This window comes from Nuphar pumila, chromosome 2 (assembly GCF_984573655.1).
Source record: "Nuphar pumila chromosome 2, dmNupPumi1.hap1.1, whole genome shotgun sequence".
Lineage (NCBI taxonomy): Eukaryota > Viridiplantae > Streptophyta > Magnoliopsida > Nymphaeales > Nymphaeaceae > Nuphar > Nuphar pumila.
In genome coordinates this window covers 84,740,062-84,757,152 of record NC_143250.1, presented here as the reverse complement: position 1 = coordinate 84,757,152, position 17,091 = coordinate 84,740,062, and the positions used below count along the sequence as shown (strand labels likewise).

At 37.0% G+C, this 17,091-nt stretch overlaps 1 protein-coding gene across 1 annotated transcript in view; it reads left to right on the top strand.

Moving 5' to 3' along the window:
* The window catches only part of LOC149845904 (uncharacterized), a 42,820-nt gene that overhangs the window by 11,886 nt on the left and 13,843 nt on the right, over positions 1–17,091 (top strand). The window contains exons 2-7 of the mRNA XM_089997784.1: positions 8,033–8,276; positions 8,407–8,556; positions 14,126–14,183; positions 14,255–14,347; positions 14,533–14,631; positions 16,384–16,475. Of these exons, the coding sequence (XP_089853910.1) occupies positions 8,033–8,276; positions 8,407–8,556; positions 14,126–14,183; positions 14,255–14,347; positions 14,533–14,631; positions 16,384–16,475 (736 nt within the window). The remainder of the gene's footprint in view (positions 1–8,032; positions 8,277–8,406; positions 8,557–14,125; positions 14,184–14,254; positions 14,348–14,532; positions 14,632–16,383; positions 16,476–17,091) is intronic.

Below are 17,091 nucleotides of genomic sequence, written 5' to 3'. Positions count from 1 at the left end.
ATGTAGATGGGTTTTTAAAGTAAAAACTAAGAGTGATGGTTCATTAGAAAGATATAAGGCTAGGTTAGTGGCCAAAGGATATGCTCAAGAGTATGGGGTAGATTATGATGAAACTTTTGCCCCAGTTGCTCGAATGACTAGTGTTTGAGCTCTTATTGCAATAGCCTCTATTAAAAAATGGCTAATTTTTCAACTTGATGTCAAAAATGCCTTTTTAAATGGAAATTTAAATGAAGAAGTTTATATGGAACCTCCTCCAGGTATGAATTTAAATGGAAAAATTTTAAAATTAAAAAAGGCTTTATATGGACTTAAACAAGCTCCTAAAGCTTGGTATGACAAGTTTAGTAATGTATTAATCAATTTAGGATTTACTTCTTGCTATACTGACACTGTTCTTTTTGTTAAGAAGACAGGTGACTTCATTGTTATTCTTCTGTTATATGTTGATGATATGATCATCACTGGGAGTGACAAAAAGGGGGTAAATGATGTAAAGTCTATGTTAAAAGAAACTTTTGATATGTCTAACCTTAGATACTTGAGATATTTTTTAGGAATTGAAGTAACTTATTCCGCGCGATGATACATCCTATCTCAAATGAAATTAGCTGCAGACATTTGTACCAAGTCAGGAATAGCTGATGAAAAGAAAGTTGAGACTCCCGAAGTTATCAATGCAAAACTGAGACTTGAGGATGGTGTTCTTCTTGAGGATCCAACCCCCTACCATCAATTAATTGGATCCCTCACCTATCTATCCATCACCCGTCCAGATATAGCTCATGCGGTTCATGCAGCAAGCCAGTTTCAGCATGTACCTACTTCAGTTCATATGGCAGCCGTAATGAGAATTGTGCGATACATCAAAAATACCATCTCCAAGGGACTCTTCTTATCCTCTTCCTCATCTCTTGAGTTAACTGCTTTTACTGATGCTAACTGGGGAGGAAATCCCAATGATCGTATCTCAACTACTGGTCTTTGCATTTTTTTAGGTGAATCTCTCATTTCGTGGAGATGCAAGAAGCAGCAGAAGATCTCACTATCATCCACTGAAGCTGAATATCGGGCCATGGCAATGACAACTATGAAAATCGTATGGCTCATAAGTCTCCTTGGTGACATGGGCGTCCTCATTTCCTCTCCCACCAGGCTCTGCTGTGATAACAAAAGTGCGATATACATTGCAAGCAATCATACTTTTCACGAGCAGACCAAGCATATCGAAATGGATTGCCATTATGTTCGAGACGAATATCTCAGAGGAACTATCACATTACCATATGTTCAGAATATCAACTGGATGACTTCTTCACCAAAGCGCTCCCAACTCCACGATTTATGTTTCTTCTTAGCAAACTTTCGGTCTTCTCCCCGTAAAGTTTGAGGGGGCATGTTAAATTATGTATATATAAATATATATATATATATACATATACTTATATATATATATATACATACGTATATATATAAGTATATATATACATATATGTATATATACATAATTTATTTCATTTTCTTTTTCTGTACAACCAAAAACCCGATAGGGGTGTTTTGGTAAATTACCATGTACCTTTTTCCTTTTGTATTTTTTCTTTTTTCTTTCTTTTTCCCCTTTTTCTTTTCCTTTCTTTTTCTTATTTTTCTTTTTGAAGGACCATAAGGGGCCCCACCCATCTAGTCGTTGGGGCCCCAACGATCATATTTATGACCGTTGGGGCTCCCAACGACTAGAAGGGAGCTCCCTTTATGGTCCCTCTTTTAGCTCTCCTCCTCTATAAATAGAGGAGGCTCACACTTGTAATGGCATTGGGTTTTCACCCTCTTTTTTCTTTCTTCAATAATATCCAACTTATGACTTTAAGTCATTTTCTCCTTTTGTGGGTTTTTTGTGTACACTTTTAGTGTTTGTGTTCTTGGCTCTTGTGATCACTCTTAAAGAGTGTTTTTGCTTTATTGGTGCTTCCGCCCCTCTTCATTACACCAACTATCTCACAAAACTTATTCTCGGTTCTCAAAAGTTTTCTCAAGATAATGATGTGGTTTTTGAATTTTTCCATGACCGATGTGTTGTGAAGGCATGCAAAACGGTGAAAGTCATCCTAGAAGGAACAAGTGACAATGATCTATACAAAGTAAGTCTGAATAAAGTGATGCAGCTCATTCAGGCTCGTCATGTTGTAGCGTGTGTTAGTGAGAAGGCCTATGTTCATCAATGGCATGGGCGTTTGGGACACCCATCAGACAAGATAGTTAGACATGTTATTAGTAAACATGGTTTGCCTTTTTTCATAAATTGCAGAATAATATATGTGAGTCATGCCAAGAGGGTAAGAGTCATTCTCTACTGTTAAAACCAATATTCATAAATCTGGGGGGTGGTCATACGTAATTTAGCATAATTACGTATGCCTACTTGTAATCACATTCCACCTAATCATCTATTTAAATAAGTGATTAGGGTTAATGAAAAGATCGAACTCTCTCTCCCTCTCTCTCGTCCATCTCTCTCTCTCTCTAAAATAGAATCTAGGGCTGACAGATTCAACATGGTATCAGAGCAGGTCTCCCTTCTGGGATGACGCTGTTGCCGCTGATCGTGAAGAAGGACTGGATGTCGTGGATCGGATGACGTTGCTGCTACAGATTATGAAAAAAAAAACTGGATGCCGTGAAAAAAAATTATTCTGATCGTGTCCGGTCATAGTGACGCATAAACAAAAGACGCTGATATGAAAACAACGATTGGATCTGAAGCTGTTGATTGTGGTGATGAGGCTGCTGCTGATCAGGAAGCGTGAAGAAGGTTTGGATGGTATGGATTGTGCTCTGCTTGTAGGTCCGTGTCTGATCATCGTGACGCATAAAAAAAGTACGTCGATCTGAAGTCACAGCTCAGATCAGATTGGTGTCGTCCTAGGTAGAGGCTGTTAAACTATGTTGCAGTCAGTGATTTGACCTGAAAAAAATTTATTAGATTGTTATCGAACGTTGGCGATCAGATCATCATCGTGAAGATTAACTGGTAGGTGTTCCTGTCTTGTGGTTGGTCGTCTTTGCTGAAAAAAATTTCAGTCTTGAAGTCGAGACACTTCAAAAGAGAATAAACGCACGATCCTCCTTCTTCAAACGAGGCTCTGATACCATGTGAAAGTATCTCCAACAAGATACTACGAACAATATTACAATATTCTTGGAAATAAATGCATATACAAACGCCCAACAAGAACACTTGAAACACTTGTGCACACAATGCACAACACAATCTCACAAATGCACAAATACGAACCCAAAAGTCATAAGTTTCACTAACACAAGCTTGGGCTAAAATCCCAAAGCCTTAGGAAATACAATGGAGGAGAGCCTTTTATATAGGGCTTGGAGAGAACCTTGGAGGGGCTCCCACATAGTCGTTGGAGGGGCCCAACAACTAGTGGTGGGCCCCTCAAGGTACAAAGTACATTCATTATAAAAAAAGAAAAAAAAAAAAGAGAAAAAATAAAAAAGGAAAAAATACAATACATATTCAAGAAATGAATATGCGCAAAAATGAAAAAGACTAAACTACCCCTATGGCTAAATAATAGAACTATATTATATATATATAATAAGTAGATACATATACATATATATATTAATATATGTATATATATTACCTTATATATATATAAAATATATATATAACATTACATGATTTGATTACATAATTTAACACCAGTATCCTAAAATCATTGGTTATTGAAATAAAAACTCAGTTTGAGTCTGTTGTTAAGATTATACGCACTGATAATGCCCTTGAGTTTAAAACCAAAGCACTGTTGCAATTTTATCTAGACCATGGCATACAACCCCAAACCATTTGTGCCTATACTTTCCAATAAAATGGAGTGGTTGAGCGAAAACACAGGCATCTCTTTGATGTAGCCCGCACCCTTATGATCCAATCCAATGTTCCTGCTTCATATTGGGGTGATGCGGTTACCACGACATGCTATTTGATCAACCGCATGCCGTCATCATCCGTGGAAGACCAAAGTCCTTTGCAAATCCTATATCTTACTGTACCTTTCTTCTCTCTTTCGCTCAAGGTATTTGGGTGTGTCTGTTTTGTGCACAAACTCGGACCTGACCGTGATAAATTAGCACCTGAAGCCATTAAGTGTATGTTTATAGGCTATCCAAAAAATCAAAAGGGGTATCGATGCTATGATCCGATTTCTCGTCGGGAGTATGTCAGTGCGGATGTATTTTTCTTGGAGTCTCTTTCATATTATTCCAGTACGGGTGCTAGGCTGCAAGCTGATCAAAATGACTCTTTTTCACTTCCTGTTCCTCTTTTTTCCTTGGAATCAGTGCCCCCATTACCAAATCCAACTCCATCTTCCTCACGGTTTCAGAATCCTCTATTGGTATATGTGCGTAGATCTCCAACCCCTCCAGTGCCTCCATCTTTTTCTTCTCCTAAGGTAAGTACTCCTAACAACAATGATATTTCTGTTGATGATAACAGGCTAATCGCTCTGCGAAAGGGGACACGACAATGTACCTTATATCCTATGTCTCAGTTTGTATCAGATGCCAGACTTGGTAATAAAATGAAAGCATTTATCTCAGCCTTATTTGCTGAAACTATTCCTCTGAATTATCAACAGACAGTACTTGATAGCCGATGGAAGCAGGCTATGCAAGATGAAATGGATGCTTTACGATCTCAACAGACATGGGATCTCGTTGATTCCCTATTGGATGTGGACATTGTTGGTTGCAAATGGGTATATACCATTAAGTACAATTCAGATGGTTCAATTGAACGGTACAAGGCTAGGTTAGTAGCCAAAGGTTATATTCAGACATATGGTGTTGATTTCTTTGAGACATTTTCTCCATTTGCATGGATGAGCACCATTCGTCTTATTCTCTCTTTAGTCGTACACCATGGATGGAATTTATGTCAGGTAGATGTGAAAAATGCATTCTTATATGGGGATTTGTCTGAGATAGTCTACATGCAACAACCTCCCGCTTTCGAGGTTGAGGGGGAGTGTCAGAAGATGTGCAGATTAAGAAAGGCTATATATGGTCTAAAGCAAAGTCCTCGTGCATGGTTTCAAAAGTTGTTTGAGGTGATGTCAAAGTTTGGCTTTAATAGGTCTGCGTCAGACCATACATTATTTATTAAAAAAACTAACTCAGGCATAGTAGTTATGGTAGTATATGTGGATGATATTATCCTTACAGGAGATAACATGAACGATATTGCAGCTACGAATGCTCATCTTCAAAAACATTTTGTTACAAAAGACCTTGGTTCCCTTAGATACTTTCTGGGCATAGAAGTGGCCAGGAGCCGTGAGGGCGTGGTTTTATCTCAACGGAAGTATGTTCTTGATTTACTAAAAGAGACAAGAATGTTGGGAGCCAAACCAACAAATATTCTCATGGATCACAAAGTTCATTTATTGGATGAAGGGTCGAAACCTATTGATAGCAAAAGCTACCATTCATTGGTAGGGAAGTTACTATACGTGACAGTGACTAGAACTGATATTGCTTTGGTTGTAAGCAAGATTAGCCAATTCATAGACAAACCGACTGAGGTACACTGAAATGCTACAATGATGATACTCAGGTACTTAAAATCTTCTCTTGGAAAAGGGTTATTATTCAAGAAATGAGGCAATTTGGAGGTAGTTGCTTACTCTGATGCTGATTATGCTGGGTCTATAGAGGATAGGAAGTCTACCACAGAATTTTGTGTATTTGTGGGAGGTAACTTAATTTTCTGGAGAAGCAAGAAGCAAACCGTGGTTGCTAGATCAAGTGTTGAATCAGAATATAGGGCTATGTCCCAAACGGCAACTGAATTAATGTGGGTTTGAACTGTGCTGACTGATCTTCAAGTGAAGGTTTCATCTCCTATGGTGATGATGTGTGATAACAAGGCAGCCACATATATAGCCAATAATCCGGTATTTCATGAGAGGACAAAACATATTGAAGTTGACTGTCACTAGGTACGAGATATGGTTCAAGCTGGACATATCTCTACCAAGCATGTAATCTCTGAGGATCAAGTTGTAGATATTTTTACAAAGCCTCTTGCCAGGTCCGGTTTCTCAAAATGTTGTTACAAGCTGAGCATGATTGATATATATGCTCCAGCTTGAGGGGGAGTGTTAAGATAAGTCGACCTCTTTTGGTTGACAAATCTTTTTAACAAGAGTTGGCGGACAAATAAGATGCCTAATGAGTGGAGGAAGAGTACTTTGGTGCCTCTATATAAGAATAAGGGTGATATACAAGATTGCACAAACTATCGTGGTATAAAACTCATGAGTCATACTATGAAACTTTGGGAGAGGGTGATTGAGTCTAGGTTGAGGAAGGTTGTCATGATATCGGAGAATCAATTTGGTTTTATGCCTGGAAGATCAACTATGGAAGCTATACATCTTCTTAGACAACTTATTAAGAGAAATAGAGAGAGGAACAAAGATTTGCATATGGTTTTTATTGATTTGGAGAAGGCTTACGATAGAGTACCTAGGGACGTTCTCTGGTGGACAATGATGAAGAAAGGTGTTTCTCTCAAGTACATTAGTATAATTAAAGATATGTATGAAGGAGTAGTAACCAATGTCCGCACTTGTGGAGGGGTGACAACCAATTTTCCTATAACGGTTGGGTTACATCAAGGATCTGCTTTAAGCCCTTTCCTATTTGCTATAGTGATGGATGAGCTTACGAGATCAATTCAAGAAAATATGTCGTGGTGTATGTTGTTTGCTGATGATATTGTTTTGATTGATGAGTCTAGAGCTGGGGTTAATGTTAAGTTAGAATTATGAAGACAGACATTGGAAGCAAGAGGTTTTAAGTTGAGTAAGATTAAGACAGAATACATGGAATGTCGATTTAGTAAGCAACGAAGTAGTGATGAGAGTGTAGTGAAGCTTGGTGAGCAAGAAATACCGGTGGATGATTCTTTCAAATATTTGGGATCTATCATTCAAAAGTATGGAGAAGTTGATGGAGATGTAAATCATAGGATAAAGGTTGGGTGGATGAAATGGAAGAGCGCAACTGGAGTGTTGTGCGATCGTAGAATGCCATTGCGGTTGAAGGGAAAGTTTTATAGGACGACTATTAGGCTCGCTTTACTATATAGTACGGAATGTTGGGCTGCCAAGAGACATCATAATCAAAAAATGAGTGTAGCTGAGATGCGTATGCTGAGATGGATGTGTGAAAATACAATAAAAGATAAGATTCAGAACGAGGAGATACGTAAGAAGGTAGGCGTTGCACCCATTGAAAATAAGATGAGAGAGAATCGTTTACGGTGGTTTGGACATATTCAACGAAGGCCTAATGATGCTCCAGTTAGAAGGATGGAGAAATGGAAAAATATATTAGTTAAAAGAGGTCGGGGTAGGCCTAGGAAGACATGGATGGAGGTGATAGGAAAGGATATGAATGCTTTGAACCTCACCGAGGACATGACATTGGATAGAAATGAATGGAGGAGAAGGATTCATGTGGAAGACCCAGAATGATTTTCTTTGTTGGTTCATATCGCCGACCCCAATTGTTTTGGGATGAAGGCGTAGTTGTTGTTGTTTTTGTTGTTGACTGTTTTGATATTTTATAAATAATGAGGGACCTAAATGTAATTTTTTTCCTTTGGTTAATCTCTACTTAACCTAAAGGAGATTAGACCTAATGACACACAGAAGACGATTCTCTCTCTCTCTCTCTCTCTCTCTCTCTTAGTCTTCCATTATTTTTGCAAGTTCAAATCTATATACAAGAAACAAGTGTATGCCCATGACATATTAGTAGGAATTTTAGTTGTTAATTGCATGTTCAGCTCGCTTTTGTCTCATTGTGATGGTCAGTTTTTGTATAAGAGACTAATACATCTTCTCACAAAGCAAATCTCTATTCATTAGCATATATTGCCTTCCGTTGTTTTCCTCCACAGATGGAAACCACTGATTTTATTTTCTCATACAATTTCCTTACATAGATATGAACTTTCTCCACCAACAAATTGGGGCATTCGTATTGTCCCTGAGAAGAAGGCTTTTGTGATTGAAAGATTTGGCAAATATGTCAAGACCCTTGATGCGGGCATTCACATCTTGATACCACTAGTTGACCGCATAGCCTATGTGCATTCTCTAAAGGAAGAAGCCATTCCTATCCCAGATCAATCTGCCATCACAAAAGATAATGTCAGTATATTAATAGATGGAGTGCTCTATGTAAAGGTACTTCCAGCTTTACAATAGTTTGGCATTTTCATTTCATATTTTATGGATTCCTAGAGATGCAAATATAAATATTCCAGGTGAGAAGAAACTTTGTGTGGATTAACATGTTCTCTGGGAATTCTTCCAGATTGTTGATCCTTTCCTAGCATCATATGGCGTCGAGAATCCAATTTTTGCAGTTATTCAGCTTGCACAAACAACAATGCGTAGTGAGCTTGGTAAAATTACCTTGGACAAGACTTTCGAGGAACGGGATACACTGAACGAGAATATAGTGGTATGATGAAAATGAAATCTCAAAATGTTTTGGAGTTTGCTTCAAAATAGTCAGTAACATGATACATGTTTCTGTCATTAGAAACTAAATGAAGCAGCCCTTTCTCTAATCTCTGACATGCCATTTAACATGTAACTTAGAACATCTTGTCCTCGAAAAAGATAAACTGCATTCTGATGTCTTTATATATTGTTGGAACTGAATTTGTTGGAATTATTGAATTGTGATTTTAACTGTTATATTGACCTTGCTGGAGCTGGGCCCATAACTGACTTAGATTGTAAATCCAAAATCAACATGCAAGAATAGTTTTAGGATTTGATCCAAACATGTGGAATCAGAAGCAATAATATGGTTGAAAGGCAGTTTTTGTATCTATTGACTCTCAGATGCAGTTTTGATTGTGTCAATGTCATGTCATGTTTACATGGAACATGTAACATAAATTAAATGTTCATGTGGCATAAGTTGGGGCTCGTCGTTTGATCCATATTTTAGGATATGGATGCCAGGTTGGATAGTTGACCCATTAACAGGCTGGCCTACTGTTTACTTGTCTGAAAGCATGGAGTAGTTTCTTTATTTGCAATAAAGTCTCCCATCTTCATTATAGTAGTGTAAGGAGCAGATGAAATTGGCCCTTTTTTGGCTTCTTGTTTTTTGTAATAGTTTAGCTGTAATAAAATATGATACTTTTCATATTGTTTAGCCAGAGTCTTGCTCTAGATAAGTGATATTTCTTGTGCTGCTTTTGCAACTAGAAACTTAAAAATAAGACTTAGAGAAAAAAAAATTGAACACATTGCTCGTCCTTTTTGAGTTTGACCAACCAACTTCCACCACACAATTATCTAAATATTTTTTAATTTGGTATGGTTTCATGTGAGAAACAAATGTGTATATGTGTGTATGAATGTGTTCTTGTATACTTGAATGTACTGTCATGCCCTCTAGCATTTTTTGGTACCGTTTAGCATTGGATTAATTCTATGATGGATGGTGCCGCACCACTGTTTCTGGCAATCCATTACCAGCCTTTCATTGGTCAAAATGGTGTAAGTGACCCAAGTATTCATATCAAGAATACTCATGCAAAAAGACATCACCATTTTCTGGCCACAGCAAAGCCAGTGACAGAAGACATATCATATTTGAGATGGTACACATACCTCAACAGTTTCCAGCATCACCATTGCCGAGAAACGTTATGAAATGTATTGGCATTTCTAAAAACTGGCCTCGGTGGTTTCCAGCATCACCATTGCCAGAAAATAACTGCATATGCATTCCTAAACATTCGACCATGCAGAATCTCTCTCTCTCTCTCTCTCTAATATATATATATATATATATATATATATATATATATATATATATATATATATATATATATATATATACTAGTAAAAAGCCCGTGCATTTGCATGGGAAAAAATAAGAATACAAAAAGAAAGAATATATGATAAGATCTAAAACGATGAATAATTTAAAATTTTGAAAGGGGACTGGAGCAATCTATTATGTAACCTAAACTATTACATTGCTGTGTTTCGGTCTCTCTTTCAAGTTTTATGGAATGTAAAAAAGAAGAATTGTATAACACCATGGTGTATTGTGGTGCTTTTTAACAATTGAACAGTTCTTATAGCTCATAACTGCCACAATTCGTGTTATTAATATAGTCAAAGAAAATAAAAAATATGTTATTCTCTCCTTATGAGAAAAGGTAACAAGGGCTGACACAAAAAATAAATAAATAAACCTAAACACTTGTAGAAGAAATGATAAAAAAAGGAAAATAAAATAAACCAAAGAGAATATTAATAAAACACCATAATTCACAAACAAACAATGCTGAAAGCATTACTTGCATACTCAAAAACTTATATCTTGGAATACACAAGAAAAGAGTATGTATTATAACACATATAACATGTACCACTGGCTTTCACCAATATAATCTTGTGCAACAAACAGCATTCATCTATTTTTCCATCTTGAACAGCAACATCCTTTTGCATGGCTTCCGTCCTTCCTTTTCTTTGCTACATCAAGCAAAAAAAACACCAAAACACACAAAGCACAAAAACAAACAAAAAGAATTAAAATTATTAAGGAAAAGTAACTGAGTGCAGCAAAAGAATAAGATAATGAATCAGGTAAAAAAAATACAAAATGACAACAAAAATAAAGGGGAAACATGCATACACATGTAGAGCAAGACCCCAAAGCAGAAAATAGGAAAAGAGAACTACTTACAGACTGTGAAGCGGAAAAGCATCCATTAAGAATTTCAGATGGAAACTTAAAAAAGAAAAAAAGAATATCAGAAGGGAAAAAGTGAAAACACAAACAAAATCAAGAGAGAGAGAGAGAAGTTCAAAACACAAAAAAGGCAAAGACGACTATTTGCAGAACATGAAATGGAGGAGCTTGATTTTATTTTCGGCCATTACTCGCCACACTTTGGGGTTGAAGCACGAGATTGCCACCTCCACATCACCAAGTTCTTCATCCTAAGGGTTCAGCGCTTCTAAGGCAGAGACAGAGAGAGAGATGGTGGTTTCTTGAGGAAGAAATCGTAGTGGTGGTCTCCCTTTTCATCTGTCGGTTAGAGAGAGAGAGAGAGAGAGAGAGAGGTGGTTCCTCCAATGAACACTCCAGAAGGATAGAAAGATTAGAAAAGTAGGGCTAGTGCTTTGAGAATGAGAGAAAGAGTAATTAGAGATAAGAAGCTTTTAAAGAGAGGTGGGTACCTTATAGGTAACTTTTAGAGAAAGAGAGGGAGGGATTAATGAATGAATTCTTGTAAACTGGGAATAAACGATGGAAGGCTGAATGAGGAAGACAAATGGTTGAGAGAGAAAAGGAAAGGTGTTACCAAAACAATTAAGTTTACATAGAGAATGGGAGATGTAGGGATCATCAATAAATGATTTCTTGAAAACTGGTAAAGACAAAGAAATGAAGGCCCTATGAGGAAGACATGAAGCATAACTCTTGAACTGCCATTTACATTTTTACAAAGTAACATGCTTTGAGATGTGAGACCACACATATAATGTGAATTAAAAACTACAAGATAATTTTCTTTTTTTCTATTGTGCAGTAACAGGGCTTCGGTCACTTTGATTTGTGTGTTCACTCCAAGAGATTGGGACTTATATACAAGGGAAACTATAATATGTAGACTAGTATGAACTGAGATTTTCGTAGAGGTTTTTGAAAATCTAACCCTCGTAACCGGATGATCTAAGAGTCTGTTTCTATAAAACCAAACATCTAGATCGTATCTGTGCGGTGAAATTTTAGAAAAAAAAAACTATGAAAATCTCGGTGCATACCAGTTTACATATTTTGCTGGTTTACATATTCCAGTTACCCTATATACATTTATATATATGGGAAAATATATGGTGGTACACACCATTGTTTATATGGATCTATCCATCAAATGTTTGATCAAACCATACAGATGTGTTAAGCATGGTGTATTTACTTATTAGAAGGTTTTATCATGTCTAATACATCATATGATTCAATTTATAAGACTGTAAAATCAACGTCTCACAATTAATGAAAACAAGGGTGGTTTAAAAATGGTATAAAATAGTATATTTCAGTCAACTTTAACACATAAAAATTGTAAATAAAACATGTTAAACATGATCTAAAGGCTAGATTTTGCATTTGGAGTTTAGATCTTTGTGAATCAAGCGTGTACCACGGTACCACCATAGAAGCACGCAATATATATTGTTATGGTCTGAAATCAACCTCAATTTGCTTTGGTGTTTTAATTTTGGTTAGATTTGATGTTTTAATTTTTTGCTCCAATGAAGCGGGTGTCGTGGGTCTTTTGGTTTGGATATTAGTATTTGATCTATTTATTTTTAAAGAATTGTGTTGGGTCTATATGGATCAAGGTCCAGCAGTTGTCCCTCACCCAAATCCAGCTAGAGTTCTAGCCCAAGAGGAGAACTAGATCCAGCCAACGATCCAGATTCAAATAACGTCTAAGATCCAGTGTTGAGGTAGACAACATAGTCAGTGTGGGACCCACACATTGCTGATGACAACTTAGGCGATGGATCAGGAGTGGGCCCTACTCAAGACAAGTGTCAGTTTCCTATGAGATTTCTGGAATTGAGATGGCATCTCCAACACATGACATGTGTCAACACCGGAACGAATGAGAGCAAGCCAGTGAGGCCCACAAGGGGGGGGGGGGGGGGCATCTCCCTCCTTCCAAGGAGAGAATGAGTAGAGTCCAATTATACTACTTTATTTGTTTTTATGATTTTTAGAAAACTAAGCTTAATAAAGAGTCCTATCAGGAAAGGACTATAGAGTTCTCTTTCTAGTTTAGTTCTTGTTGCTACTTAGGACTCTTTTTTTGACAACTAGAGGGTGTTTTGGTTTTATAGGTTAGCCTCTAAATCTATAAATAAAGGCATGAAAATCTCCTATAACAATAGATAGAATTATGGAATTGATGAAATAAAGTTGCACTTTCTGAGTCTCTTCTCTCTCACCTCTCTCATGTTTCTCTCTCTTCTCTCTCTTACCTGGACGTGAATCCAGCCCCTTACTAGAAGGTTGGCTGAATCGTTGCAAGGGCCCAAGCCCTTCTAGCTCCTAGGCATTAACCAGTGGTGACGTCTGAACCGAGAATTTATCGTGATGTTCCTCTCCAGTCGTGGTTCTGCTGATCCAGTCCCTTGTTGGTATTCCCAAAGGTATATCAGAGATATACCTAACCTGACACAACCTTTGAAGCCTCGTTGAAGCTTCCCACAACTTGAATCTACCTTAACGCTCGTAATTACACCTATCGAGTGAGTGTTGTCCACGTACTGAGACAATTCTGACTTTCAAAACCATCATGCACCTTCTCCAACATCTCAGACCTCAACCCACATCCCAAAACCTGTCCACATCACATCCAAATCATGGACCAAGCCCTTGACTCAGCCTATGACCCATAGAACCCAATTACCCTAAACAGACCTACCCGATTTAGCCGTTTGGATCTGTTTGGATTGTGTGGCTGTTTCATGCCTTTTCCAACCTATCCAAGTGTTCAAGACTATATCTAATTGTCCTAGGCCTCTTCACACATCCCTAGAAAAATCCTAGAGCCTCTGGTTTGGACGCAAACTCAACCGAATTCCAGATCATGATGATCCAATCTGTTGGGTCCCACCTACAGCTTGTGGCCAGCTTGTGCAGGCCATATCTCTTCAACTACTCGGCCGATTTTGGCAATTCTTGGTGTGTGGAAAGCTATTGGCGAGGAGCATCCTTTGAGCCTAATTGCACCCAGAGAAGTAGTCTGCACCAGGGCCTGGAAGTTGTTGAAGATAGATACCCCACTCTCTCAAGGCTAGATGCAGCCCATAACCCACAAGTCCCGGGATCAAAATTGCGTGCTTGAAATTCGGGATGCAATATATATCAATTAATGAATATGTACAATAACTAAAACTTGGCCTCTTAGAGACATTACACTTGTCTTAACTCCTTAGGGCATGTGAACAAAGTTCTTAATTATGCATTGTGATTGCAGAAATCAATCAATGAAGCTGCCACAGCATGGGGTCTCAAGTGCCTGCGGTATGAGATAAGTAAGTTTTTTGTAGTCACCTTGACTTCTATGATGATTTATTGCTTTAACATTAGCACAACATTTTTGTAGGGGATATATCTCCTCCCCCTGGGGTGAGGGCTGCTATGGAGATGCAAGCTGAAGCCGAAAGAAGGAAGCGTGCTCAAGTGCTTGAATCTGAAGGTTTTTCCTTCAGCTATTGCAATATCTGGCATAATGTCTGTGGTTAAAAAAAAAATATGTTTTAAGAAGATTCTGACAGTTTAGCATATAGTTTTCATACGAATGTCATGCAGAAGGAATACATTACTGTAAGTCTCTTTCACACTGATGTGCATATATGACCATATCAATGTCAATTTGAACAGGAGAGAGGCAGGCTAATATCAACATAGCTGATGGGAAAAAGAATTCTGTTATTTTGGAATCTGAAGCTGCGATGATGGATCAGGTGAACAGAGCTAAAGGTAAGAAAATGTCTCCTTTTAATTATCATGTGTATTTTATTCTGTCTATTGTCCTCATTATTTTAGTTTGACCCAAAACAGTAAGTCTTGAATCTGTACTTCATAGCTCAAAGGTGCCGTATAAGTGCATATGCTGCTAAAGAGGGAGAAGGTGTTAACATCTATAATAAGGCATCTCAACAGTAGTGTGTGTGTGTGTGTGTGTGTGTGTGTGTGCACGAAAGTCAGATGGAATTAGTCTGATACAAAAGGAAAAGAGGGTGAGTGAGATAGAGAGAGAAGCTTATAATATTCAAAAGGAGAGGAAAAGAAAAAAAATCTTGGTGTCCACTTTCGACTCTGGCAAGCTATCAAGCATTGGAGATAATGATTTTAACTCTCATCTGCTGTAATGTTACTGCACCTTTTTTGCCTATGCTGGTATTCAACTGTTACTTTTTCCTTTATTATTATTTATTTTTTTATTATTTATGTGTTTCCATTTTCCTTTAAATTTTGTCCACTTGACTGGTCATTTGACATAGCGTCCTTGTGCATCGCCGCAACTTATTGGAGTAACAAAATGATTTGTTTATGTGGATGACATGATATAAATTTAACAACTTATTCTTCACTTTTCAAGTTATTATGCTTCACTAAGAATTAAACCAATGCCGACCATTTATGAATTTAGAATTGCCAGAATATTTTCAACAGGAAAAAGTGTATGCCTTGGTGCTATTCTAATGCTGTTTGTGTTCCTATTTTTAACTCCATAAAGTGAGCTTCTTGAGTTGATCTATAGCATTTCTGAATTTGACATTTGTTTTCATTTACATTCCCTTTTCATGTGGAAGAGGTTCAAAACTATCAAGATGCCACTATCACTCGATATTATGTCCTCACTGTAATTTATGTGAGCTTAATGTTACCTCATTGTTATGTGAGTTTTGAAGGCTTAAACCATCATGTGACTGTAACCAACATTCTTCCTTTATATAGTTGATTGAACAAATATTTCGTACCTGTTCAATACTTTCATCATTTTGAACCACCAATCCTTTTTCATTTTAAACTGGGTTGTATTAAACTATTTCATCTTTCTTCATTGAGAAAAAAACTGTTTCATCTTTTTCTGGCTTTTATAAAAGTTTGGAATATTGTATTCTACCTACCTAGATCAAACAGTTTGGCTTAATATTCATCAAGACCCTTGGGTGGGGCCATCTTTTCCTTGTCTAATTGTATTGCAGCATGTAGACATAGGTCCTCAGGATCCTGCCTGTATGAAATATCATCCTTGAGGCTTAGGAACAAGATTCTACTTGTGAATACATGTTAATTTTTGTTCTTTTGTTGAATTTATAGCTGCCTAAGCTTGGGCATCCCTAAGGCTTAACTTCATGGGTTGTGACTTCGCCATTTTCCATTCAGTGGCCATAAACTTTGCACAGTTTGCAATCTGTCTACCACAAGTAAAATTGCCTGTGTTCTGCTCAATATATTATGTTCTCTTTTTGCATTTTTTATAATATTAAAGAGCAATAAATGACAAAGATAAAATGAAGTAAAAAAAAAAACTCCACTATTTATTGCTGTTCTAATAAATTGTTTTTATTCTCAAAAAAAGAAGAGTTCAAAATGATATTCTAGCTTCTCTCTGTCCAATAGCATGTGATTTCTTGCACTTTTTTAATTTTATCCTTTTAGGAATGATTATGGGAAAAGTTGGTTTCTGTGCATCATATGTGATCCACATTTTATATATTTTAGGAGAAGCTGAAGCCATTATTGCTAGAGCTCAAGCAACTGCAAAAGGAATTTCATTGTTGTCAGGCTCAATCAGAGCAAATGGAGGTGTAGAGGTAGTGTTTTGTCTTTAACTTATGGTATTTTTAAATAAGTTAAAACATAGGTTGAGAAAGGTACTCATGGTTCTTTTTGTTTTTTTATTTCTTTTTTCTTGAGCAACTTTGTTCTTCTATAAAAACTTTTTTATCTCTCAAATGTTAGTTTTGTTCTTAAGGGTGCTTCCTTTATTTGATTGGTAGAAATATTCATGATACAGGAGCATGACTATATTATGGAGGACAACTGTAATCATTGTTTTTGTGATCCTTGGTTGGGGCTGTCATTGCCATTACTGTTATCCTTTTATGGCTTGGCGACATGCATTTAGCTTCTAATTCAGTCTTGAAAGGAAAACAAAACACAAGGATATTATCAAAATTAAAAAAACGGATAACTTATATTAGGGTATGTCACCTCTTAAATGATCAATTGTAAGATCATCAACCTCAAATTTATGGTCTTCCTTTCATGTCAATCCATAACTGAACTGTTGATTGACTAACTAGGACTTTGAATAGCTTTTAAAAAATATCATGTCACATGCTTATGTACTTTGTGTGCATGGATAGATAATTGTCTAGCTCAAGCAAATATGTGCCTATAAATTCCAAAAAGTTGTCCAATCTCCAC